At 42.8% G+C, this 25755-nt stretch overlaps 1 protein-coding gene across 4 annotated transcripts in view; it reads left to right on the top strand.

The window, feature by feature from the left end:
* Positions 1 to 4399: 4399 nt before the first annotated feature.
* The window catches only part of Tpd52l1 (TPD52 like 1), a 304489-nt gene continuing 283133 nt past the window's right edge, over positions 4400 to 25755 (top strand). For 3 of the 4 annotated variants that reach the window (XM_051175490.1, XM_051175492.1, XM_051175491.1), the window contains exon 1: positions 4400 to 4641. In XM_051175490.1, the coding sequence (XP_051031447.1) occupies positions 4623 to 4641 (19 nt within the window). In that variant the 5' untranslated portion in view covers positions 4400 to 4622. The remainder of the gene's footprint in view (positions 4642 to 25755) is intronic. The other variant, XM_051175489.1, reaches the window with a different exon arrangement.

Raw genomic sequence — 25755 nt, 5'->3', positions numbered from 1 at the left:
TCCTTTTGCCCGACTTGTATGCACTGGCAGGTGAGGTCAGCACGCCCTTGAGAGGCAAAGGTTCAAGCTAGACACCGATTTCCTTCCCCTTCATGTCTCACTGAGGAGTCTGTGGCTCCACAAACGTCCTGACACCAGGCCCTCAGGAAGGGGCTCTGGCCAGCTTGAGCATGGTGGGCATGGCTCCGGCAGGCCTTGCCCCTTTCTTCCATGCCCTCTGCCTTGCTAAAACCCCTTAGATTACTCCTAAAGCTGGGCACCAAGGCCTGTTCCCTTATTTGGCTACTTCCTCTTGCTGAGGCTGACTATCATGGTCCAGCAATCAACGCATTGGAGTCCAGCAATCAAAAGCCTCTTTGGGTCACCTAATTAACATGCCCGATTAAAATTAAACACCTTATCTTGACACAGGGTTTCCTCTTGTGTCGTTATAAACTGCCGTTTTCCTATGGGCCACGTCTGTCTCCTCTCTACCCAGAGGCAGTCCTTTTTCCCTTTCTGGGACAAATATCCTTTCTCCCCCTCCCCTGTTCCCTTCCCCTCCTCCTTGGTCCTCTGTCTCCTGTGTTTGTCTCTTATTTTCTGCCCTCTGTCCCTTTGGGCAAATACATCTCGTTGGTGCTGAGAACTTAGCCCAGGGGGTCCTGAGCCAATACTTACCCTTTCACCTCAGGGTATCATTGGTTTACCAAATGGTTCTCTCTCCCTTTAACTTCACAACCCACATGGTGCTCGGGAAAGTCCCAGTTGTTTCTCTAGACTGCTCCAAAGGGCTGGAACTTAAAAAAGCTGTAGATAGAGTTTCTGTTCTGCTAAGTCCCATAGCCGTTTAGACTCAAATAAACACACAGAGGCTTATATTAATTATAAACTGTTTGGCCAATGGCTCAGGCTTTTTATTGTCTAGCTCTCTCTTAACTATTAACCTGTTTTAATTAATCTATGTATTTCCATGTGGTTTTGCCATATTGGAGAATGCCCAAACCTGTTGTTAACTCCTTTGGCGGCTACATGGCGTCTCTTGGTGGTTCCTCTCTGAGTCCTCTCTTCCAGAATTCTCCTTGTCTGGTAATCCCACATATACATTCTGCCTGGCTACTGCCAATCAGTGTTTTGTTCATCAATCAAGAAAAGAAACATATATACAGAAGGACATTCCCCCATCAAAAAGCACTCTGTCTGTTACAGGGTTACTAAAATTAGGAGGGAAAGGCTGTAACAGAATGGCCAGGTCTGCTCCTTCCCTGGCACAGGTCGAGGACTGACAGGTATGTAAGACACAGACTGACTCATGTCTGGGTCTTCTTTACCCACCGGTGCCCCCTCCAGTTTCTCCGTGCTCTCCAATTTCTCTGCATTTAGGGGCACAAATTCTTGTTCTTTCTTCTCACGTTGCTTTTTATGTGTGTTTACCTGAGTGACAGCGTTTTAATTTAAACTGGAGAATCAGTACCTTTCATCTGTGCTGTGGACAATTTCTAACAGTTGTTCTCAGTCCTGGGAGAGCATCAATATTACCCAGAGAGCTTTCCAAATATAAATTAAATTAGATTATCTGAAGTGTGAACCCAGATAAAAATTGATGCAAAGTCCCTCATTCGGTCTTCTCTCTGGATGCTTGGGACCAGTGCTTTCGAAACATGAGTGACAAAGGGGACAGGGGGAACAGAGCAAACACATGAATGAATACCACAAAATGCAGAAGGCCAGGCACAGACAGGTGAAGGAACTTCCATTAGGCAGTTTTCAGGGGGGGAATCCAACAGCACCACACAGCTCTCATTCCCTCTCTATTTATTAGTCACAATGTTTTGCCTGTCTTTCCCACTGTTTCATCTCATTTCTCTTCTCCACACACATGGATGGACACCCTCAGCACTAGACATTGTTAGTGGCCCAGAGCAGCTTCCGGCCAGTTCTCCTTCCCTTTGGACACCGATGCTGTCCATGTCATCATTGCCTCTTCAGACTGACCCTCTCAGAGTGATCCAGAGTTCATTCACGCAGACTCACACCCGAATGCTGTTCTCCATGTGTAGCCACTAAAAGATGAGGAGCATGAGAGATGACGTGACCATTTGCTTAAGCTTTCGAGAAGCCTCGAACTCCATGGCCAGTCATAAGAGGGAATGAAAAGGAAGGATTTGGACTGTCAGCCTCTTACATGCTGACCTGAGTAATATTCTCTCAGCTAAGTCACAGTTTTGTGGTGCTGTGATTTGAACGTAAAATGGTCTCTTGTACTTCATGTGTTTGAACTCGTTCTCTCCAGCTGGTAGTGCTGATTTGCAAGTCTGTGCAATCTTTGAGGGGAGGGGCTTAGACTGGAGGAACGGAGTGGGGAAGGCAAGCCTTGTTGGCTATGGCCAAGCCACATATGATAGACTCACCCTTGCTGTCCTCCTCCCTGACTTTCTGTTGAAATGTAAACAGGCAGCCTCACCCTTCTGGTACAGCCATATATACACCCCTGTCTCTGCCATCACAGAATGTGTCCCCTCACACCTTGAGACAAAAGGAAGATCTTGTCTCTTAAGTTGCTTCTTGTCTGGTATGCGGTCACAGTGGCAATACTGGTAACAAACACAGGGGTGACACAACTTATTTGGATAATTTGTCATGCTTCAAGATTAAAACGAGTTTCCCCTCGAGGGTCTGACTTGAGAGGTCTTTAGCAGTGAACTCGGGCATACTGGGCTAGCCTTGCAGGTCGCTGAGCACCTCACATGGCTTCATGAAGGATCTGTTCATCCTTTCTTCTCAATAGATCATGAACCCTTTGAAAGGGATGGAGAAAATGATGCCTTTCAATTTGTTGCCTTGGAACCTGGCCAGATCCTTGGCGTAAAGAATGAATGCCAAGTCTTATGATCATTAAAAAAAAAAATTACCAAAATGTTAAGGGGGCAGTAGCATAAAGTTTTAGCAATGAGTCAGAGTTCAGATGGCGGTAGATGACTTAAGCAAAAACGTCAGGATCTACTTTTAGCTCATTTTAACAGCTGCAACTCAACTATATATAACCCGATGTTTAATTTCCAGGATTAAGAAGACCAACTGGATAGACTCTAAAAGTGATTTAATTACCCAGTTGCCACTTTGGACCTGCCTGGTCATTGTCACCAAAAGTCCCTAGGGTAAATGTCATGAAAATGGTTATATGCCAATGAGATCCTCAACACAAAACTGAGAAAAACAAAACAAACACTGACATGTTTGTGTACAAGTCAAGAAGCCATCAGTATCCCTCCCTCCCTCCTGCTCCCCCCAAGGAAAAGTACACGATTCCATTCATATTTACTAGGCTGGAACTTTGAGAGTAACTTGGATGCGGATAAAATAAGACTTACTGCTGACTTATTGACTATCTTTCCTGAGTTATAAATCTGCTTGAGGCTCTTTGGCAGGAGGAATCATGGGAGATTTAATACAATAACCACTTACAATCTCTCCAGACTTCCTCATTAGTTTATTAAAGAAAGAGAAAGACACTCTCTCACACGAAAGCGCAAACTATTCAAGACTAAGCATAAGAAAATGCTAGCTTGAATTTCACAGAAGTTTGTGAAGCGTTGAGAAAAGGGACGATTCCTGGGGTATAGACTGGGAGAGGTCCCACTCTGTCAGCTTTCCAGTCACATCCTCAGACAAGCCTTGGTCTGGGACTGAAGTTTGAGTCTTCTCTGAAAAGACTCCCCAACCAATCCAGCGGCACAGCCATCCAGACGAGGGTCTGGATACCAAGGCCAATGTCCCGTCAATGTCTTAGGCCCGTGCTTCTCTGCTTCTCACTCAGATTTGTTTTAACATCGAACCTCCCTTATTTCAGTACTTGTTTTGTCTTCTGGAGTCACAAACAAAAGTCTCAGAGTATTACAGTCCCTCCCATCAGGAAGCCGGATAGGACTGCTCAACCTTGTGATTTCAGCTCTCATTTGCTGCTTTTCGTTCTGACTTCTGCGTGAGGCTGGATCCATGCACAACACCCCTAAGTGCCATAGGGTGCGCTGAACTTCACAGCGGAAGCGCACACATTACATAACCTCAATACACTGCCTTTTGGCCGGAGTTACGTTGCTGTGTGCTCAGTGTTGAATGAACCAATGCCATCAAGCAAGGCTTCTTTAAACAGGCATATAAAAATAAAGTTACATAATGGTCACTTGAGAAAAATATGGTGCCGGGATTCCTAACAACCTAACACTACTATCTCCACCAGGATCAATGGCTCAGCATTGTACCCCTACAACCTTTACCTTCCTCTGGCCAAGGCATTTGATTGCCTGCCACTGGGCCAAATTGCCTGTCAGGGCATTCTGGAGCTGGAGGGGAAGCCTCCCGCTAGGTGCGCCGAGCGGCCGGCAGGTGGCGCCCGACCTGTTGTTCTTGGCATCGCTTGCTCGGTGGACCAGGTGGACTGGAAGGGGCGGAGGTAACCAGCAGTGGCCAGTGGTGGCTGCCTGCAGTCCCCCGCCCCCTCCACGCAGAGCTCGCCACACGCTCGCCCGGAGAGGGCCGGAGAGCGGCGGGGCCAGCTGTCTTCCGAGCTCGGGCACCGCTGCCATCTGCTCCACGAGGCGTCCGCCTGTCCCCCCGCCGCTCTCAGCTCCACGTCGGCCACCATGGAGGCGCAGGCACAAGGTGGGTGCTCGCCCGTCGCCCCCGAGGTCTAGTCCTGAGATGCACAGGGACTTTCTCTGCCTGTATTAGCTAACTTTACTCCTGGACGGACAGGGACATCCTACGTGTACGGAACTCCGCGCCTACGCGCGCCTTCGGGATCACGCTTGCATCCCTAGCCTAACTCGGAATTTGCGGTGGGTCTGGGGACCGGGGAAGGGGCTTGAGACACGGAAACGGAGTGTCCCTCCTGTAGGGATTGTGTCCCTGTCTGCCCGACCCCTTCCCGCAGTCGGTTGCCCCAACTTCTTCACCATGGAGGGTGCCAAAAGGACCTGTTGTGCAGGCTCCGGATCGTTTCGGTCGCCTCCCCCGGGGAGCGGGATCCTTGGGATTCCCGCCGTGGGTTTGCGTTGTTCGGTTCACTAGTGCGGGCGAGGGGTGACGCGGACGCGCGGTAAGGTGGTGGCTCTGTGGAGCCCCTGTGTCCCTACCATGCAAGGGCTGAGGCAGGGGGATTGGCCTTTACAAGCACCCTCCTGACCTCCAGATTGATAACTGTATCCTGCTTTTCCGCGGTTAGGGATAGGTTTCTACCTCCCCAGCTCCATCAGGTGCCGGTCTCCTGCTCTGTGCTCCGGGTGTCCGCTGGAGGAGTCCAGAGAACTCTATCGGACTGTTCAAGAATAAGAGTAAAGGATCAGAGGTGGCCAGATGTGGAGCGAGGGGGCAGGGAGGAAGAAAGCACCCAGGAGTCCACTTTGGAATGAACACTCAGAAAGAATGGGTTGCCTTAGTGCCATTGGGACCCCGGTTCTTCGGTTCTTCACACTAAGAAATTCTGTGATTCCTTTTAAATACAAAGTCAAAAAAAAAAAAAAAAAAAAAAAAAAAAAAAAAAAGTAATGCGGTTCATGACCTCATACACTTGTGTTCTAGGGGCAAAAGCAGTTTGGCAGTGTTTAGGTCTGGAGTCATTGAGCCAGTTTGCTGCCAGGATCACTGTAGTCTGAACAGCACGATCCATACTCCTCATTAGTTCTATCAGCCAGGATGCTGCAGCTTCCAGTACCCTGCCCCCCCCCCAAACTGCCCATTATCTTAATAGGACATTCTTTAATTCCTATTAAGCCGGTCCACGATCCTGGGAGTGGGGGGAATTGTAAGGTTCACTGCAAGAGTCTTGTAATGGGAGAGTTTGGGCTCAACCCTCCAAAGCATGAACAAGTGGGATGTACAGCCAGTGGGCAATGTGGGATGAGTGGATGCTGAGTTACTTGGGGAAGCATCAGGAAGGTGTGACAGGATTCTGCCAAATTGCTTCTGGACTAACGAGATTCTTCCTTGAGGCAGGCCACGTGATCAGTCATGAGGTGGGGTGGGAGGGCCCCGTGGAGGATGAGGAAGCTGCCCAGACACTGAAGATGAGCGGGTGTTGAGGCTAAACAGAGTTCTTCGAGGAGATTTGCACGTAACTGAAGCGTACAGATGGTCCTTCTAGACGGTTCTTGCTGACTTAGGCAAGCAGAAGGTGCTGGTTGTTCGTCAAATTCCGAAGCAGGGATCCCAGTGGACTCCTTTGTGCCTGAACCAAAGCAGACGCTGACAGTATTAGAGCTTTCCAACACGGCTTTCAGATTAGAATGCATGTATCTCTAAGTATTGATGGAAACTTAGCTCCTGGGCCCTCCTAAAGATACCAGAATCTGTGCTGGAGAGATGGCTCAGGGTTAAGAACCTAAGTTTGTCCTGTACCTATGCCCACATCGGTGGCTCACAACTGCTTGTAACTCCAGCTCCAGGAGAATCAGATGCCCTCTCCTGGGCTCTGTGGGCAACACACACACACAAACATACATGCTCAAATCTGTTTTACATCTGCATAATACTCTTAAACATCTCCTGTATACTTCAGTTGTCTCCAGATCATTCATAAAACTGATCCAACCAATTGTCACGAAAATTACTATAATAGTATATTATTAATATACATGTATATTGGTGACTGGCAAAAGGTCTATACATGCTCAGGTATTATTTATCTGGATACATGCAGATAAATCCAAATTTGAAGAACCCATTAATATGGGCCAAGTGGACTGGGCTGATCCCATATCAGTCACTGTGGAGTCTCTGGAGCCTTATTATGTGTATGCTTGAAAGCTATCCAAGTAATTCTATTATTCTATAAGGTAGGGAAAGAATTATATTCATTAAAAGCATCAACCGAAATTCTGAAGCCATCTGAAATGGTAGACTGAGAACTACTGATGCTACTAGCTTGCTATATGTGTGAGCAAGTACTTTGCAGTTTTCTTTTTCCAAACACAATATCGGGAAGAAGATACCCAGAATTGATTTCTGCTTCATACAATTTATGGTAGAGGATGAGATGGTCATTAATCTGGCACTTACTTCACAAACTAAATTGTAAGATCTCCACATACTGATGACAGTAAAATGGGCCACCTAGTGTGATGAGAACATAAACTTTAGGTCTACTTGTCAATAGTCAAAAAGCTCAGGCTGTTTCTTTTGTCTTCTCAATGTTTTATATGCACTGACCATATACATAGCGCCTAAGGAGGTAGGTAGAATTGCCATTCCCATTCTGCAGAGGAGATACTCAGAAGCTAGATTCCTTGTTTATGGATAAACAGGCAAGGAGTGACAAAATTGTTGTGAGTGCCCATCACACTCAAACCCTGGCCTTTGGAAGGAAAGCTAAGACCCAAGTCTTAACTGCCTCTTCACTGCCGGATGATACTCTCCCCTCTGCCTTCCTGGCTGGATGGAACTGAGCAGAACACTAAATGGGTGTTTGCTCTTATATTCTAAAATAGTCCTGTGATTTCCAATGTGTGGTTTATCTTAGAATTTTCTGGACTGGAGATGGTTTGTCTTCCTTTCCATTTTCTCTTTCTGCCTTTAAATCTAGAGGAAAGCAAACAGCGGCTACAGCCCCTTGCTGCACACATGTGTTATGGATGTGGGTTGCCCATGTAGCTCCGAAATGCATAAGCAAGTCTTTGGAAGTCTCGTGGGAGTGAAATTCTCCAAAACGTGTTCATTGGCTTTGTGAAAGGGTAAATTACTTCCTGAAAAACAGGAAGACACGCTAGAGTTGGCAGGGGGATTATGTGTGGGCGATTTTGTGGGAAGGGGCTGTGGAGCAGAGCGAAATGGGAAACCCTCGGGGACTCAGCACTCTTGGCTGCTTTTTCCTGGTTCTGGAGAATTTGCCTTCAAGTATTTGATACATAGTCTCTGACCGTGTTTCCCCTTCACGAAAGTGTGAAAGAGATGGCTTTTCGTGACTGTATCAAAGTTTGAATTTTGATCTCAGACTTCTGATTGAGTACTTGCCGTGGGCTCAATATGACTTGTCTCCCTGCCGCCTCGTGTGTTGAAGGCTTGATTTTTCTATGGTGTTTGCTTTTATTGAGAGGTGGATCAACATGAAGCCTAGCCAATGTGTCAGTCTGCTGATGGGTTCATATTTGCTGGCAGGACTGGGAGTTAGTGGGAAGTGGGACACCCGGATAAGGAAGTGGGTCCTTGAGACTTTTCTAGTGTCTGGAATCCTGCTTTGCTGTCTGCTTGCAATGAGGAAAGCAACTGTGTTCTGCTGGTGTTCCAACTGCCATGGCATTCTGCCCCCTTACGGTCCAACAGCAATACAGATGGAAGTTGCTGAAATCATGAACCCAAATAACCTTTTTCAAGACACAGATTGTTTTCTCAAAGTATTTTGTCATAGCAAAGAGTGCTAACTGGCCCATAGTATTCTATTACTAGACCATGGCAGCCAGCCTCAATTTCTAGTCAATCACTTGACAAAGGAAACAGCTGACACTCTGCAGGGAGCAATTTTTGCTGAGCTATGATGTGTAATAGTTGAAATGGCTTCAAATTCTCCTCATCAAATGGTGTTTTCAATTTATGATGTCCGCATTGGGGCAGAACGCCATGGTTAAACTGAGAAACATCTGGAGTAAGAAACATTAGTAATGTAGTATCCTCCCGAAACATGCGGCAGCCATTTCCAATGGAAGTTCCTGGTCCTTTCAGCTGTATCTTAATGTTTTACTGCATCTCTGGTTCTGAGGTCACACAGCCTCTCCCATCCTGACTATGATGAGTCTCTGCCTGCCTCTGACAAAAAAAAAAAAAAAAAAAAAAAAAAACGGGATTGTGTTAAAGGCCTGCCTGCCCAAATCTGGCTAAACTGCACAACTAAGAGCCTCAAATTAACCAATCTATAATGATAACCTTTTCATGTAAATTAATATTCAAGGGTTCCAGGGTTTAGGATTTGGTGTCTATTACATAGCCTACTGCAATAACTCCTTTTTCTAATCAGACATTTAACGGGAGAATTTCTAAAAGCCCATAAATGACACAAAGTTAACAATTGCTGGATTATTCCTACCTGTTTGCAAATCCTATTACATTGACAATGCCATATTGACTTATATTGCACTTTGCTCAAGACTCTTGTTCCAGAAAGGACTTACAAAAACAGATTAGATGGACATACAAATAAAACATAAGTCAATATAAAACTGAAATGGATGAAAGGGAAAGCAGGATAGAAACAGAAAAGGAGACTAGGAATGATGACCTGTGAAATGTACTCAATTGTGTAGTTTTTACTCTACAGGAAGTGAACTCTTCTTTATAACATTCATTTACTTTAGATGGATGTGAGCACATGTGCCATACACACAGTTTTCAGGAGTTGGTTCCCTCCTTCGACCGTGGGGTTCCCAGGGATTGAACTCAGGTCATCAGGCTTGGTTGCAAGCACCTTCCTTTGTTCACTAGCCATCTAACTAGCTCTTCCAAAAGTGAGGACTTGCTCCTATACAAAATAAGCCATTTTGTTACAAAATAAGATTCTTCCTTTCCTGTCAAATTGCAACAGACTCCTCTATGATTAGATTACTTTAGGAGAAACTTTATATTTTGTTCAAAAATTTTATTTCATTTCAGGCAATATAATAAACTTAGCACAATGGAACTGCTAAAATTTTGTAAAAAAATTAATACATGTATGTATGCATTTACTAAGTGTAGGGGTGCACATCTGCCATAGTATTCTTGTGGCAGTTAGGAGACAATCTGTGGGAATTGGTCTTCCTGCCGTGTGGATTCAGTTCAACAGGTGTCTTACTTAGGGTCTCTGTTGCTGCAATGAAAACACCATGACAAAACAGCAACTTGGGGAGGAAAGATTTGTTTGGCTTATCCTTCAATAGTTCTGTTCATCACTGGAGAAGTCAGGGCAGGAACTCAAACAGGGCTGGATCTCAGAGGCAGGGGGTGATGCAGAGGCCATGGAGAGGCGCTGCCCACTGGCATACTTCCCATGGCTCACTCAGCCCACCATTTTATAGAACCCAGGACCAGCAGCCCAGGGGGGCTGGGCCCTCCCCCATTGATCACTAAATGAGAAAATGCCCTACAGCTGAGTCTCACTGAGGCATTTCCTCAGCTGAGGATCATTCCTCTGATCACTCTAGCTTGCGTCAAGTTGACACACAAAACCAGCCAGTGAGTACACCAGGCTTGGTGGAAAGTGTCTTCACCTGCTGAATCATCTCATGTATATCTTTGGTCATATTATAACTTCTTGTTGCAATTCAAACATAATGATACAGATGTTGTAGTCAGCTGGAACCCATCTTGAATTGCTCTCCCTAACATACATATACTTAGTTTCTTAGCATTCTTAGCGGGCAGATTCTGTAAACTTCTTCCAAAAAAACTTATAAGCAGAGTGTCCATTTTGGGAGACTTCCTACATAGCACTATATAACAACTAACAAACAATTCAAGAAAATATTGATTCGGTTAAATACATATTCTAGCAAATATGTATTGATTGTTAGTTACAGTAATACAAAACATTTGATAAGCACTTGGTTTCAGCAGACATTGGGGTATCTCTAGTTAAGATCCTGGAATCAAGGAGGCCTGTCTCAATTTTAGGTCTGTCATCCTTACCTTAAAATTCAACTGATCCTGGTGAGGTACTGGTTTCCCTGGGCCTCGACTTCTTCCTCAAGTGGACTGAAGATAATAGCTCTCATGTGCTGGGCTCATAACGAAGTGTCAGTGAGTTAATTTTCCCTGTACATGGTAGCGCTCGGTCAATGTTGTGGTTGCCTCTGTCAGCCCATGCCAAGCCCTGCCCATGCATTGTTTTATTGAAATACGTGTAGTAACACCTTACAGTAGATATCTGTACTTTTAACTCCTTTAAGGGGGGGAAGCTGAAGTGAGAAAGACAAGCTTCCATTCCACTTCTGCTGAATTGGAAGTACATGCTTCCAGGTTACTCCACTGTCTCTCAGTGGGGACTCAACCACACTCAAAGGGTACAGCAATGAGAGGTAGCAGAGTTAAGAATCCATCACCACGAGTAATACTTCACAGAGCTGAAAGATGGCTATTTCTGCCCCAACAGGATTTTCAGAAAGCGAGTTAGAACTAATTCACACTGAAAAGGATAATAACATGTTAGACTTGTCATTCCCTGTCACGCACTGTGCATGTTAAAAACTACATCCAACGTATAAGGAAGGCAATATTGTCTTCATTGTCTAGGTAAGGATTCAGAATTATAGGATGGTTAACCTGACAACCCTCATCTCGGGAAACTTAGAAGTGTTGGAGTAGGCCAATGTGGATAGGAAAGTTTCACAGATGAAGAGCCCCAGGAAATCAATGGCTGCTGGGAAAATGAGAACAAGTTTTCCCCAGAGATGAGCTCCCAGACAGAGTATCCAACCTGTGGGTCAGGCCTAAACACGTGCAAGCAACACTAATGGACTCAGTAGAGTGTATGTATGTATGACATATATATATATATATACATATATATATGTGTGTGTGTGTGGGTGTATATACATATATATCAATAATAATTAGAGAAGATCAAAAATTTGAAGCTAGTGTGAAGGGCAGACATGGAAGGAGTTGGAATGGGGGCTAGAAATGATTTTGATATAGTTATCATGTATGAAATTCTTAAAATATTTAAGAACTTAAATTTAAAAATCATCAGAGCCTGGATTTGAATTCAGTTTGACTCCATACCAGAGGTTTCAGTTCCTTTCTGTACCAACTCCTCATGCTGGCACGCATAGCAACCAGTGCACCAAATTGCAAATAATGAACTCACTTTATATTTGGCATGCTCGCAGCAGCTGTCGGAGGGCAGAAGTTAATTGCACTGTTCATTCTGTATGTGGGTAGGGTCTCGGTCATGGAATTTGAAGGTGATTCGGTATCTCTGAGACCTTTGAGACTTATCTTCCTTACATGGCAGGTTGGGGGCTGGGTTAGGAGCTTATTGTAGTTAGTCCAACTAAGCATCTACTCTATTATGCTTTGATTGTGGTTAGAATCAGTTAGCTGGGTTTGTTTACATGAGGAAGAATTTGTGTTACATCACCCAACATGTGCTTCACAGAAATAATCAGTTTAAATAGTTTGAATGGTCCATTTGTTTGCCCATATCTAGTAATAACAGTGTTTGTGGATTTCATCTCTCTCTCTCTCTTATGTGTGTGTGAGTGTGTGTGTGTGTGTGTGAGTGTGTGTGTGTGTGTGTGTGTGTGTGTGTGTGTGTGTGTGTGACCTAGAAGTCTTAGAAGTCTTTCTCTATTACTCTCTCACTAATCTGGTGCTCACCACTTAGGCTAGACTGACCATTCACCAAGTCCCTAGGATCCCCACCTGCTCTCACTGGGGTTACAGATGGCTGACATTTCACCTGGATGGTAAGGACCTAAATCCAGGTCGCTATACTTGAGCCAACCCCTCATCCTCACTCTCAGTACTTTTTAAAGAAACTAAAAGTGATGGGATCTTTGTGTTTATTTTTGGAAAATGGGACTTGTATTTTTCTGACACTGACTAAAAGGGCTAATTATAAAAAGTATCCCCCTTCAAGATTTTGTTTTGCCTCATAATTATTATAATACATAACTGTTTAGATGAAAAATGTTTTATTCATTTAATTCTCTCCCATGCATGTTAGCACAATACCTACTTTAAGAGACTACCTAATGAAACTGTTGGGGGGGGGGGCACAAGAAAAACAGGATAGCAAGGTTTGTTACTATGGTCTAAAGCAGTGGTTCTCAACCTGTGGGTCTCAACCCTTTGGGGATTGAATGATGCTTTTGCAAGGGTTGCCTAATACCATCCTGACTATCAGATTATTACGTTAGAATTCATAACAGCAGCAAAATTACAGTTATAAAGTAGCAACAAAAATACTTGTATGGTTGGAGGTCACTACAACATGAGGAACTGTATTAAAGGGTCCCAGTATTAGGAAGGGTGAACCACTAATGTGTCAAGTGAAGAAAGAGGTGTCTGCCTCAGTCACCCACTTGGCTCGCTCTCAATGTATGCAGATGGTGGCCATTACTGTTGTTCTGGAATTCCCAGTGATTCTTGGAAGGCACTTGTTAAGCTTCCTGAGTTATGAGGCAACTAAGAACACATGAAAGATGACTGTAAAATGTAGATTTTCAAACGTGCCATGCCATGCTGCATTCTAACAAGTGTCTACAGAAATAAAATATAACTTACTTAAAATATATGCATTCAATTAAGAATTGTTATTGATATACTGACCAGGAAGGCAACAAAACATTCTGATGTATCTGAATAAAGCCCAGGCTAAAAGGAAGCGTCCTTATGTACTTATACATTTTAAAGTGTTTTGTATAGAAATGTTGCATTTGATATATAAGACACAAAATTCCCAGAATAAAACCACAAGTCTGAAGTACCCGTAGTCATCAACAAATTGCTTCTTCTTGCAAGAGGTAAAACTGGTACTTTGCTGTAAACGGAAAATGCACAATACTAAGAGTGTGTGTGTCTGTCAGACCTTGTCTCTGAAGTTGCCCGTGGCTATTTATATCCCAGAGAAAATTGCATTTTCTCTGACATTGATTTAAAATGTGCCATCCTCCTCATTCCTGGAAAATTGCAAAATAGGGTTTTCTTCTTCCAGTTAGAAATTTCTTCTGTGGATTGTTAGCAAGAGCATCCTGTTAGAGGGTTCTAAACTCATTTGAAAGCAATGGAAAATTTGGGATGAGGGGAGTGGGAAGGACTCCTCTACTTTGGAGTCTGGGTGTTAGGTGTTTGTGTGTTTTTTTCTTTCCATAAGTGTCTCCTTTATCCATGAATGAGAGCATCAACGATGAGAAAACACTGTGTATATTTCCCAACATTCCAGTTTCCAAAATAGATTAATTTCTATCTAGTGACATCAGGGAAAGATCATTTCCCTTTCTTCATAGGGCAGGCTACGAGAGAAATATAGTTCTTGTCCTTTGTTATTCCTCTAACTGCTGAAGGATTCCAGGAGGTTCTGGGATATACATGTTGCCTACACAGTTTGTTTCAAACAACTGGTAGAGATTCAAGGATTGAGAGGAATTAGAGTCATGGTGTTTTGAATTCACTTGTTTGTAAAGATTTCCTTTCTTAAAAGATCTGGGCAAGAATATTAATTTTTTCGAAGACTACCATTTTATATCTTGCTGTCAAAAACCTTACAGTTAGATGGAAATAGTAGGAGAGACAGTGGAAACACACTCATATTTGGCTTAATCACATTTTTTTATGCACTCACCAGTAAGTATGCTTGATTGCAGCAACAAAGGAATTGATACTGTGAAATAAACAGCTGTATCGTAGATGTCTGACCTCAGATAGGCTCAGAGCTCAGTGCCTCTGTTCTGTTGACTCTAGACTATCATAGAGGGGTATCACCCCCTTCCCTCAGATAGCTCTGCCCTCAGAATTTGTTTGTCCCTTTTATCTAGCTCACAAAGTTAAGGAAATTAAATGTTCCATAATGCTGTCATTTAAGGTATAAGTTTGATTTCTATTTGATTTAGAAAAAGAATTAGCACCCCCTTCCTTCTTCTCCTCTCAACACCCAATCCACATGTGACAGATATAAGTCAGTCATATAATAGCTGACTATTACATCACTTCGTTCCTTTGATTTTCAATATCCCAGCCCCCCCCCCACCCCCCACAAACCTCTTCTCCTTTGGCAAACCCTAGAACTCAAGCCTTGGCTTGCTCTTCCTTTATGCCCACACTGATTCTCTTGGCCATCTTTTCATGAAATATGGCTTTGGATTCAGTCTACCTGTTAACCACCTGAGACTTTATTTTTTCCATCTGGGACCTTGCCCCTCCACTTCAAATGTCCACCTGCTGTGTCTGCATACTCACTGAGATGTAACATGTAGACTTCCAGTGTGCAACACTAACTGTGTTTTCAAAGTATACTTAGACTTGAGTAGCTCACCCCCTGGCTCTGCTTACACTGCTCTGAGCCAAACCAATATATCTCCTTCCCAGCCTCCCAGGACTTCTTAGCCTTGGTCTCTCTGATTTTTCTCGGGCTTCTCTTTGGTCTTCAGATCTCAGCAGAAATAATCAGATTGATGCTCTTACTCTTCGGTTCCTTTGCTTCTTCTTGTGAACCTTTTGAGTTCTTCCCTCCTTATTCTTCCAACGCTCATCCTCAGATGTCCTCCTTGTTTGTTTTCTCCACTGAAGGCGAGGGTGTAAAGGTTTCACTAGACCCAAGATAAACGACAAATGGGTGTTTGTTGGGGAACATTTACACAGCAAAATACAAAGAACCACGGAGCGCTTCTCTGCGCTTCCTACAAGACTGGCTGACCCAAGAGAGGGATGTGTACACAAGCCAGACCACTCCTTGCCTTCCTCTTCCTGCTTCCATGCGCACGAAGCCACGCCCAACGGGGATGTGGCCACAGTTACAGGCAAGACCTCTACACTCCACTTTGTTCCTACTCTCAGTCTGGAGACTTGAATAGCTGGCGGCTGGATCCTGTTATTGGGAGGCGGCTCTCCTTTGGTGTCTCACCCTTGTACACAGCTCATCTTCTGAGCATTTATGGCTCATTTGTTTTTCTGGACAGGTTTTCAAGGTTGTCCAATCTTGTGCAGGTCTGGGTGACAGAAACCACACTCCTTAAGGGCAGGGTTATTTGCTGTTGGCATCAAAGCCTCCTATGGCAGTGTTACTCTTCACCAACACACACCACTGTAGAAACAGACCTGGCCTTCATCAGTTGATTACATCAGCCTTGGAATCAGGGCCCAGGGAGCTAGTACCCCGGTGCTACTCTGACAACTGTTATTGCTGGGTGGAGTAAACTGTCTTTTGCCTTTAGCCAACCAAAACGTGTTGTTTTTGTCAGCATTCATGAAACTTGACTGCCCATTTTTCAATTTGCAAGTAGGGTAAAACATGGCCTTGCAGAATTTCTGGCTCCTGTCCTGGACCCTTCTTGATCTCTATGTCCATCTACTATAGTTTTTGTTTTGTTTTTCCTCTTTGGAGGCATGCCACCCAGCTCCCAAATCAATCTCAAGGAGTCTTAATCTTTCTTACGAATACCCCACCTTAGTTTGGCTTGCTTCTTGCCAGCTTTTTCTTAAATTATCCTGTTTATCTTTTCCCTCTGGGATTTTACCATTCTCTATTTCTGTGTATCTTTCTTTACTTCTTACGTTGTGGCTGGCCATGTAGCTGGATGACTGGCCCCTTGTGTCCTCTTCCTTTTCCTGTTCCATGATCTCTTCTTCCCAAATTTCTCCTACTTATTCTCTCTGCTTGTCAGCCCCATCTCTTCTTTCTCCTGCCTCACTATTGGCCATTCAGCTCGTTATTAGACCAATCAGGTGTTTTAGACAGGCAAAGTAACACAGCTTCACAGAATTAAACAAATACAACACAAAAGAATGCAACACATCTTTGCATCATTAAACAAATGTTCCACAACATAAACAAATGTGACACATTGTTAACTAATATTCTACAACAATCTACTTCTGGGAGAGCGTTTATTTACAGTGAGAACCCCATTTGTTGACACAGAGCCCCTGTTCTTTCTTCGAAGTCATACCCTGGGTTCCCAAGAGTCCAGAGCTTCTTGGTTAAATAGCTCTGCTGTGTGGCTATATTTACATGAGCTTCCTATAGGCTGAGCCTGCTGCTGAAGAGCTCATACATCGGTTTTAGAGGAGATGAAGAGCTGGCTGATTTTGGGAGGTGCTAGAAGGCATAGATTGAACATGCTATTAAGGAACTAGTTCTCAAAGTGTATTCCTTTGGTCAGCATCATGGGCTTCACCAGGAACCTTGTTAGAAATGCAAACTTGATGATTCTATCCAGAAACTGGTTCTATCTAACCAGAAACTCTGGTTATGGGCTACAGATGCAAAGTCAATAGTCTGGAATGAGTGCTTATAGGAGACAGACTCTCACTGAGACCTAGTGGCTTTTGACTTGGTTTTATTTGCACACATCTCATCCTGTAGATCACAGGCAAGACTACAGCTTCCTTCCAACCAACAAAACAAACGTGACAGGCATTCTGAGAGGTGGCTCTCCTGTTTACCTTGCTTAGTAAAGGGCCAGATTCACAGACTGGAGACTCTCCTTGTGAGCAGATAAACAAGCAGCTGTACTGTAAAAATTTACCTGCCAACAAACTGTGGGGTAGTTTATGGAAACTGGCAGCTTTTCTAGGATTTAACCAGGAAGGCAAAGACCTGGGGAAAACGAATCTGCTAATGGCTGTATGAACTTTGGACATAGGTGTGTCCATTGATCTGCTAGGTGACCAGGAGTCTCCTGACATTTAGTTGTTGCCTTATTAGACCCTGAGCATAGGACCCAATTTCTGACCTACAGAAATTGAAGAAAATGGTTATGTGTTGCTGCAAACAGAAGCAGCAATCAATAAAGTCTGTGGAGAGAAGACAGGCTGTGCATTTCCCTTGGGAGCCAGCCTTGGGTTCTTGAGTGTGATTGACAATTGTATGCCGGTTCTTCTAGATACAATCATACCTTACTTTCCCCATACACACACTTAATATTTCTCTCCCTGCTCTTTGCAGTTGCCCTCTATTTAATATGCCCTATGTTTTAAATGTATTTTGTTAATTTTCTTCTCATGCCTCCCACAGGTAAGTTCTGAAGGGCCAACATAGTTTAATTTGGTGGCTACTGTGTAGTCTCCAGCTCCTAGAACACAATTTGACCATATCATAGGGGTTCAGGCAGTATTTGAAGAACAAATGAGGCCATGATTTTCATTGGAAAGTCTGCTGGTTCCTAGTAAAAGCTTCACTAAAATCAATAGGGTCTTACTGCTGTCTTTGCTCAGTATCAGATAATTGCAGGAATGGCAAAAATAAAAGTTCTGGAAATAATTTAAACAAAGTAGTTAAAAAATGGAAAAACTGGATTGTGTCCTGTGGCCTTTTCACATTTTGTTTTTAAAGACCTGACGTTTGCTATTCTTGTGAGGCGAGGGTTCATCTGCCAAAAGTCATATTGCATACAACACTTCATCTCTCTGGGTCAGTCTCTTCATGATGTGTGGTAGTCTGGCCGCCCTGTGTGTCTTGAGTGAGTGTGAGAGCATACCCACGGAAGGATTCTTAAGAGGAGGAGAGTGTCCAGTTTCTCTGTTAATCTGTGCTCAGTTTTCCTTTTTCTCTTCTGTTGAAGAGAAGACTGTCCTCAGTCATTTTTAGAATGGAAGGGACCGCTGCCAAGAGGAGAGAAGGTAAATAAACTCTTGGCCCTTAACCTGATACCTGTTAAAAAGCCTGGTGAAGGTGTTCTTCTGCCCACATCCTCGTGCTCCTTCAACAGCTTTGTTTTGGAACATCAAATTTGGCTTTGAGGCCAACAAATTCGCAGTCTATGGTAATGGACCTCGCGTGATTAGATCAAGCTAAAACTAGTGAGATTCGAGATGGTTGCAAGTGATGAAGACAAGGGGGAACCATTACCAAGGAGATACCCTCATGCCATAAAATGCCCTTGGAAGGCTCCAGAATCAGCTCAGATGTGAGATGATCTTCCAGAGCAGAATCATAACCTTTCCTAACTACTGTCTGTCTATTTCTGTCTCTCTGTTTCTGTCTCTCTGTCTCTGCTTCTCTCTCTCTCCTTCCTCTGTCCCTTCTGTCCTAACAAAACAAAACACCAAACAAGCATAAAACGAAATAGTTCCACAACAACAAAAACAACCTGCCAAAACCGGAGGTCTGCTTCTTTTACTTGGATTTAGTTAACTTAAAAATTACTAACTGTAATTCCCACAGCTGAAAAAATATATTATTATTTTCCCCAGCTTTACTGTGGATAGCACACCAGACACAAGGGTTATGGTAACAGCTGCCTTGACTGTTTTTGTAGAAACCTGAAGAGCACTTTTGTAAATACATTATTTCTTCATTGGAACCTATTGTATCTGAAGGGTAACTGCAAAGCTTGTCATTTCTGTCTGTATGCTGATTCCCTCCTTGTTGCTGTTTTAACCCTTTGGTCAGATTCCACTTAGCTTTTCATGCCAGTCATTTGCAAATGTTTTATTCACCTCGTTAATGCAGGTTAGCTGATTACTTGTTGGAGCTGGCATCTGTTTCTCTTACACAATCCTGTGCTTTCTTGGCAGCTTAAGCATCTATAATCTTGTCTAAACCCAGACTCAACCATGAAGCCAAGTCATTTGTGCAAGATAAGGGACCCAGTAGTTTCTGGGTTAAGTGTTCTTTTTTGTTAGCCTGCAAACCAAGGAGGAAAAGCACCTTGTGGACATTGAGAACTGGCCAAGGGCTAGATTGATTCCCATCCCAGTAAAACGGATCAAACCTGGCCCTGCCTATTCTGAATAGGAGTCTGAGCACTCAACTCCATCACTACTGGGCCCTTTCTGTTCAAGGTAGTGTAGCATTGGCTGCCTCGGGCTAAAGCCCCAACCAATAAATTCTGCTTATCTTGTTATATTTAATTTGTTTGGAGTTTTACTGGCCAGAAGTCCTACCATTCTGTAGCAATCCGTGCCGACTTTGCCTTTGAATCAGGTATATGGCCCAAAAAGGACTGGGTTACAGAAGCGCTTTCATTGTCCTGAACACCAGTCTAAGCTTTCCTTTGAGTGGTTGTTTCTTATTGTCCCGCATCATTTATGTAATGATGCAGCGGGGAGGCAACGGGGTATAGGGGAGGAGGGGCTGAGAGCCAGGTGTTCAAGGTCCTAGCTAGCCCATCCTTAAGAAGTCTGTTTAGATTCCTTCAGCACAAGTTGCACATACACCTGTGCCTGAGGGTTATTTGCTCCTATTTCCTATGTGGCAAGTGTTAAACACATTAGATATTTTCACTATCTAACATAATCTGTGCAATTTTATTCTGGGTGCTGATACTGGTATCTAATGGATGACTGCATGTCTATAACAGCATCTTCCCTGACTCACAGGACTGTGATCATGTGGGAGTCAAGACAAAAGGAACAAGAAAGACAAGTAAAGGGTCTGTCATGTAAAGGGACACTCACTTTGAGGCGGAGATCAAAGGCGTTGTCATGCTCTGAATTTCCCCTCCAGTTCAGACATTTCTTTAGTTTTAACTGACCATGTCTCACTGGGTTGGCCCATTTAAAAAACGGTGAAAATGGCAGCTCCCTGGTGAGTTTGGTTTGGGTTGAGTGTGCTGGCTTGTGGGAAGTGTTTGCGGCAGTAGCTGGACACTATCCTGGCAATAAAAAAAGGAAAACCATTTCTTTATTAATTTTCCATCCAGTATTCATTGAACAACTTCTGTGCTGGATTCTAAAGAAGGTGGTAGGCAAATGGGAATTAACAAAAGATCTTCCTTGGTGAATTCAAACCCCACCACCTCCATTTTTTGTTGTATAAAATAGGTTTGAAGTTTCTATATTAAAAATATTCTTTCACCAGAAAAATCCTCTGGGTTTTCATACACTACCTTACCCCAACATTAAAACTAACTTCTGGATCTAAGGGGAGATGAGTGGGTTGAAGGTAGAAATAAATACAAATGCCAATGGAGTTTGGATAGCTGGCCCATAGGCAGGATTTAATTTCAGAAACATAAATTTTACTTACTAAGCCCATTGAAATTTTCTGACAAGTACATTTGTTTTTTTGTTTTGTTTTGTTTGTTGTTTTTTTATGGTTGCTACTTTGAGCTTTTTATTTTCTAAGATTTTAGCTAAAGATAGACAGTAGGTATACAAGGCAATATTCATCATCTAGATACATTTTGGGGAAGAATGGACAGGTTGGATGTTTTGCTCACATTATATTGCTTATCTCATCACAATTTAATAAAGCAAGAGAAGAACAGCCAGATACTCATCTCTTCACTCGGCAGTTCATATTTCCACTCTATTCTGACTCAGGCCTGATGATAATAACACAGGCTCATCAAATCAGTGTGTGTGTGCTGCCAACAGAGGAAGGTGCATGCTGGATGGCAGGACATCAAGCATCCTGGTATCTGTTGCTTAGCAGCATGCTGAGACTGCTGAGGGTTCTGGGAATGTCTATTGACAAATCTGACAGCTCTTGCTCTGTCAGATATATCAAATCTAATTATTGAAACAAAGGCCTTTTAATATTTATGTTAGCATATATACATATGTGTGTGTGTTGTGTAGTACTTCACATATGCATATACTTTATAAAGCCATTACTCTAGGCTCAATAGGGATATTTAATTAGACAGTTTTCCTTTTTCACTACTTTCTCAGTTTAGCTAGAATAATGATTGGTTCATGGAAGATACTTCTTACATACTTAAGAAAAATAAAAGAATGAAATAATAAATGGATGGATGACATTTAAACATAATCACAGGTAATCTTAGCAGACTGGAGCTGGATAATGATCTTTCAACTTTTGTGGAAAGTGAATTATTTAAAAAATTATTTTAACTTTTGACACAAATAGCTCCTAAAATTAAGGATAATAAATGTTATTAAAGTGCTACAAAAGCATTGAGAATTTGAAGGGCTGTTAAGATGGCTCAGTGGGTAAAAGCACTTGCTGCCAAGCCTGAGTTTGATATCTGGAAATCAAATGGTAGAAGGAGAGAACAAACTCCTGAAAGCTGTCCTCTGACCTTCACAGGCGTGTACCACACACACACACACACACACACACACACACACACACACGTATTTACCAATATTGCTTAGAAAACAAAGACAAATAGAAAGCCAGACGCTTATTTTTAATGTAAATATCAATATTTGGTTAAACTTTATATTAGGAGGATCTACCTTGTTAGCTGTGGTTTAATCGTTTTCTGTTTGTAAAAGCAATAATTATATAATTAATACTTTAATTCTTGAATACTTACTGAACAGTCACTGTTTTCAAAGCAACTTTGTATAGCATGATATCCAAATAATACAAGTGGCATATAAATTTGGTTACTATAATACCCTACTTTATATGTTATTCTCATTTTCTAAATGATTAACATTTCCAAGTACTTAAATCTCAGAAATCTGAAACATAAGCTTTTAAGCATAGCGAGTCTAAAATTTGCTTTAACGATTCAACATTACTCAAAATTTAGTAAGATTTCCATTTAAAAATCACAAGTCTAAATTACTTAACTAATTAAACATTTAAAATTGCAATCATAAGCCTGGCAGTCTCCCGAGAGATCAAATTCTCTCACTTATAACGTAAGCTCCAAACATTCAGAAGTCTTCCTAGAGACACCATGAGAGTTTTGACTTTGAACTATTCAGTTCTTCATCCTGTAATTATCTAAACTCTCCATGTATCAGGCAGTGTTTTAGGGAGAAGAGAACACTAGCTAAAAAAGGAAAGTGTCTTCTGAGGCCAAACACTGTAAGAATGAAGTAAATGACTTATCATAACCCTTATGACATACTTTTGGTAAACTCTAAGAAAAATGCATTGCTGAAGTGGAGTCGTGAAGCGGGAGGGAGGAGGGAGGTCTCAGCGCAGGCACAGATTGTTCTATCTCTACAGTGTGGCTCAAAGCCATAGGTCCCACTCTGCCTTCTGGCTGGAGGCAGCAGCTCAGAGAGTGGACACCCTGAAACATGAAATTGTAAGTACCCCTCCCCCATCAAAGCACCATTTAACCAAGAAACATTACTCACATGGAATTACGGTTCTTATTCATAGGTGAGGCGAACGCTTATTTAAAAAAGAAATCCTTTGCTGGGTGGTGGTGGTACACTCCTTAACCCAGCACTCTGGAGGCAGAGACAGGTGGATCACTGTGAATTCGAGGCCAGCCTGGTCGACGAAGTGAGTGCCAGGATAGGCTCCAAACAAAAATCCTTTAAAGTGTGCTGTGGGGGCTCATCGTGTAATCTCAGCACTCAGATGTCTGGGGCAGGAGGATTGCTATGGACTACAGAGTAACACTGTCTCAAAACAAAATAAATAACAACAACAAAAACACCTCACCTAAAAGGAAAACATTTTCCCCCAAATATTTCTCAAGTAGGCAGTTTCTATCCAATTCTGTTTAGGCTTTGGGTTCATATGAGCTGTGTTTTGGTTTTTTGTTTTGCTTTGTTTTTTGTTTTCTACAGTGCTGATGGTTTTGTCATAGCAGACATATGTTTAAGACATATGTTCTTTGTGCATAGGCTAGCTTTAATATAGCAGAAGGGAACTTTTCATTCCTTTATTTTCTCTCCACTGAACTTAGCTTTTTCCTTTCTATTAGTTCTCTCTGTAACCACAAACAAACCCCTGTAAAAATGGAAATGCTGGGCTCGGGGGATGGTCAGTGTTTAAGTGTTCCTGTAGAGGACCTGAGTTCAAGTCCCAGCACCCCATCCTGAGTGCTTCACAACCACCTGCAACTCCGCTTCCAGGGGATCTCATGTCCTCTTCTGGCCTCTGCAGGGACCCATACACACACACACACACACACACACACACTCTCTCTCTCTCTCTCTCTCTCTCTCTCTCACACACACACACACACACTCTATCACACACACACACACTCTCTCACACGCTCTCTCTCTCTCACACACACACAAAGTAAATCTTTTTTTTTTTTTTTTTTTTTAATGGATGGGAGCACTATAAGTCAGCCTCTACTTCACAAAGTCATTGTTTGCACGATTTAAGAAAATGCCAGGACTGTTGTTCAGGGAAGCAAGGTCTTGCAGAAAAGCTAGCTAAACTGTGAGAAATAATCCCAGCAAGGAAAGCCACTTGCCACCTGTGTTGGTGTGGGCGTGCACTCAGCACAGCAAGCATTCTTCCACCTTCCACCCCCTACTCTGCTTTTTGCTTTCCTGTAACTCTGGCTACAGCAGCCATCCTTCTTAACTCTAGTCTATGACCAAGGCTGATTCTGGGGTCTTCGAGAACCCAATTCTTCAGTTTTGGCCATTTCTTTAAAAGTTACTATATAAATCTTAGTTTATTCCTACATCCTGTCAAGATGATTATAAATTATTTCAATTTGTGCAGAATTTTACTTTGACTTTGAAGTCTCAAAATTACCAATATATAAGAACTTGAAAATTCAGTGTGGCAGATGACTATACATTATTTCAATTTGTGCAGAATTTTACTTTGACTTTGAAGTTCTCAAAATTACTAATATATAAGAATTTGCAAATTCAATGTGGCAGTTTCATGTACACGAGGATGGCATGTACTGCTATGCAGCTGTTTCCTGATCACAGAACTCCAGTGTTAATTGCCCTACTCTGAGCATTCAGCTTCTAAATGTAACCGTGAAGGGGACTGCATAGTATCTGTGTAAAACACTCTTCCTGGTTCTTTTAATGATGCATTCAGGAATCAAGAATGTGTCCTATTTATTCATTCAGCGTTCTCTTTTTAAGGAAAGAACAGGATCACACAACTTCCTGCTTGAAGCCCACAGAGCTGCAGCATTACAGTGTCATACTTTCACTGTAATGTCCCTTTATCATTGCCAGCTGCTTTCAACACATCTAATTGTGAGGGTTCGAGTTCCTTTCTGGGCTGTGAAGGGGGCTGATGCTTCTCCTCTGCAGATTAGAAAACAAGAACCTACAGAGTGGAAAATGGCAGGTTAAGGCAGTTTCAGAAATAAGATCCTGGCCTATTTGTTTTCCTCTTTAAGATCTAGAAGGATTAAGAATTTTAGGACAAAAATCAGCAATTACGTACAGTCCTAATTAATTTATACACACTGTGGCAATTAATCCTCAATGATTGAGTAATTATGATAATATATGACTCAAAGTCTTAGCACAGAGCACTACCCCAAGACCAAAATTCTAGAAAACTAAAGTCAGATTATAAAATACCTCTTCTAGAGGATTTAGGAGTAACCAAGAAAGCTGAATAATGTACCTAAGAAGAACAAGAAATATGTAGGTCAGAGCACAGGAAAGAGGGCTGGAGTCAAAGTTGTGGCTTAATCAGTAAAGTTCTTGCCCATAAGCACCAGGCTCTGCTTTTGGATCGGTATCCAGCACCCACATAAAACAGAAGGCACAATGATGTTCACCTTCATCCCAGCTAAGGAGGAACACCGGGCAGAGCCGAGAGACAGGGGGGTGGGGGTGGGGGTGGGGGTAGGGGGATGTTCCTCCGAGGCTTGTGGACCAGCCAATGCAGCTAAATCTGTGAGCTCCAAGTTGGATGGAAGAATTTGTCTCAAAAAAAGTAAGAGAGCAATTTCGAAAGACACCTGACATTGTTATGTGACCTCCACATGTGTGTGTATATAGTCACTTGTATGCATTCATACACACATATACATGAACACACACACACACACACACACACACCACACACACACACACACTGAAGGACTAAAGTACTTAGAGAATTTGGCCATCACATCAGGAGGGAAGCCAGCTGGTGCTCATTACTTTCCCAGAGAAAATAGAGACACAGGAAACCAAACAATTTCACAGCATGCTGGGATTTCAATGTTAAGTTATGAACAGATAAAGAACTGAGGTGCTAGTAGAAGCAAATGTTATTATTTGATAATATTTTCGTATAAGCATTTGGTGAGCACCTTTAATGTGCGAGGCACTGTCTAGATTCTGGGATGCACCGGTGAATGGGGATGGATGCTAAGTGTGTCAGCATTGTTAACTTCAGATATCAGGGCTGTACCAGTTGACTTTGTGTGAGCTCTTGACGCTTGGATGTGCTGGTTGCCAAAGGCTGAGCTTTTTACGTAGAACTGGGAGAGTCAGTGTTGTTTG

The sequence above is a fragment of the Phodopus roborovskii genome, unplaced genomic scaffold (assembly GCF_943737965.1).
Source record: "Phodopus roborovskii unplaced genomic scaffold, PHOROB, whole genome shotgun sequence".
Lineage (NCBI taxonomy): Eukaryota > Metazoa > Chordata > Mammalia > Rodentia > Cricetidae > Phodopus > Phodopus roborovskii.
The sequence above is the reverse complement of the archived record's forward strand: the minus strand, read 5'-3'. Positions and strand labels throughout refer to the sequence as shown.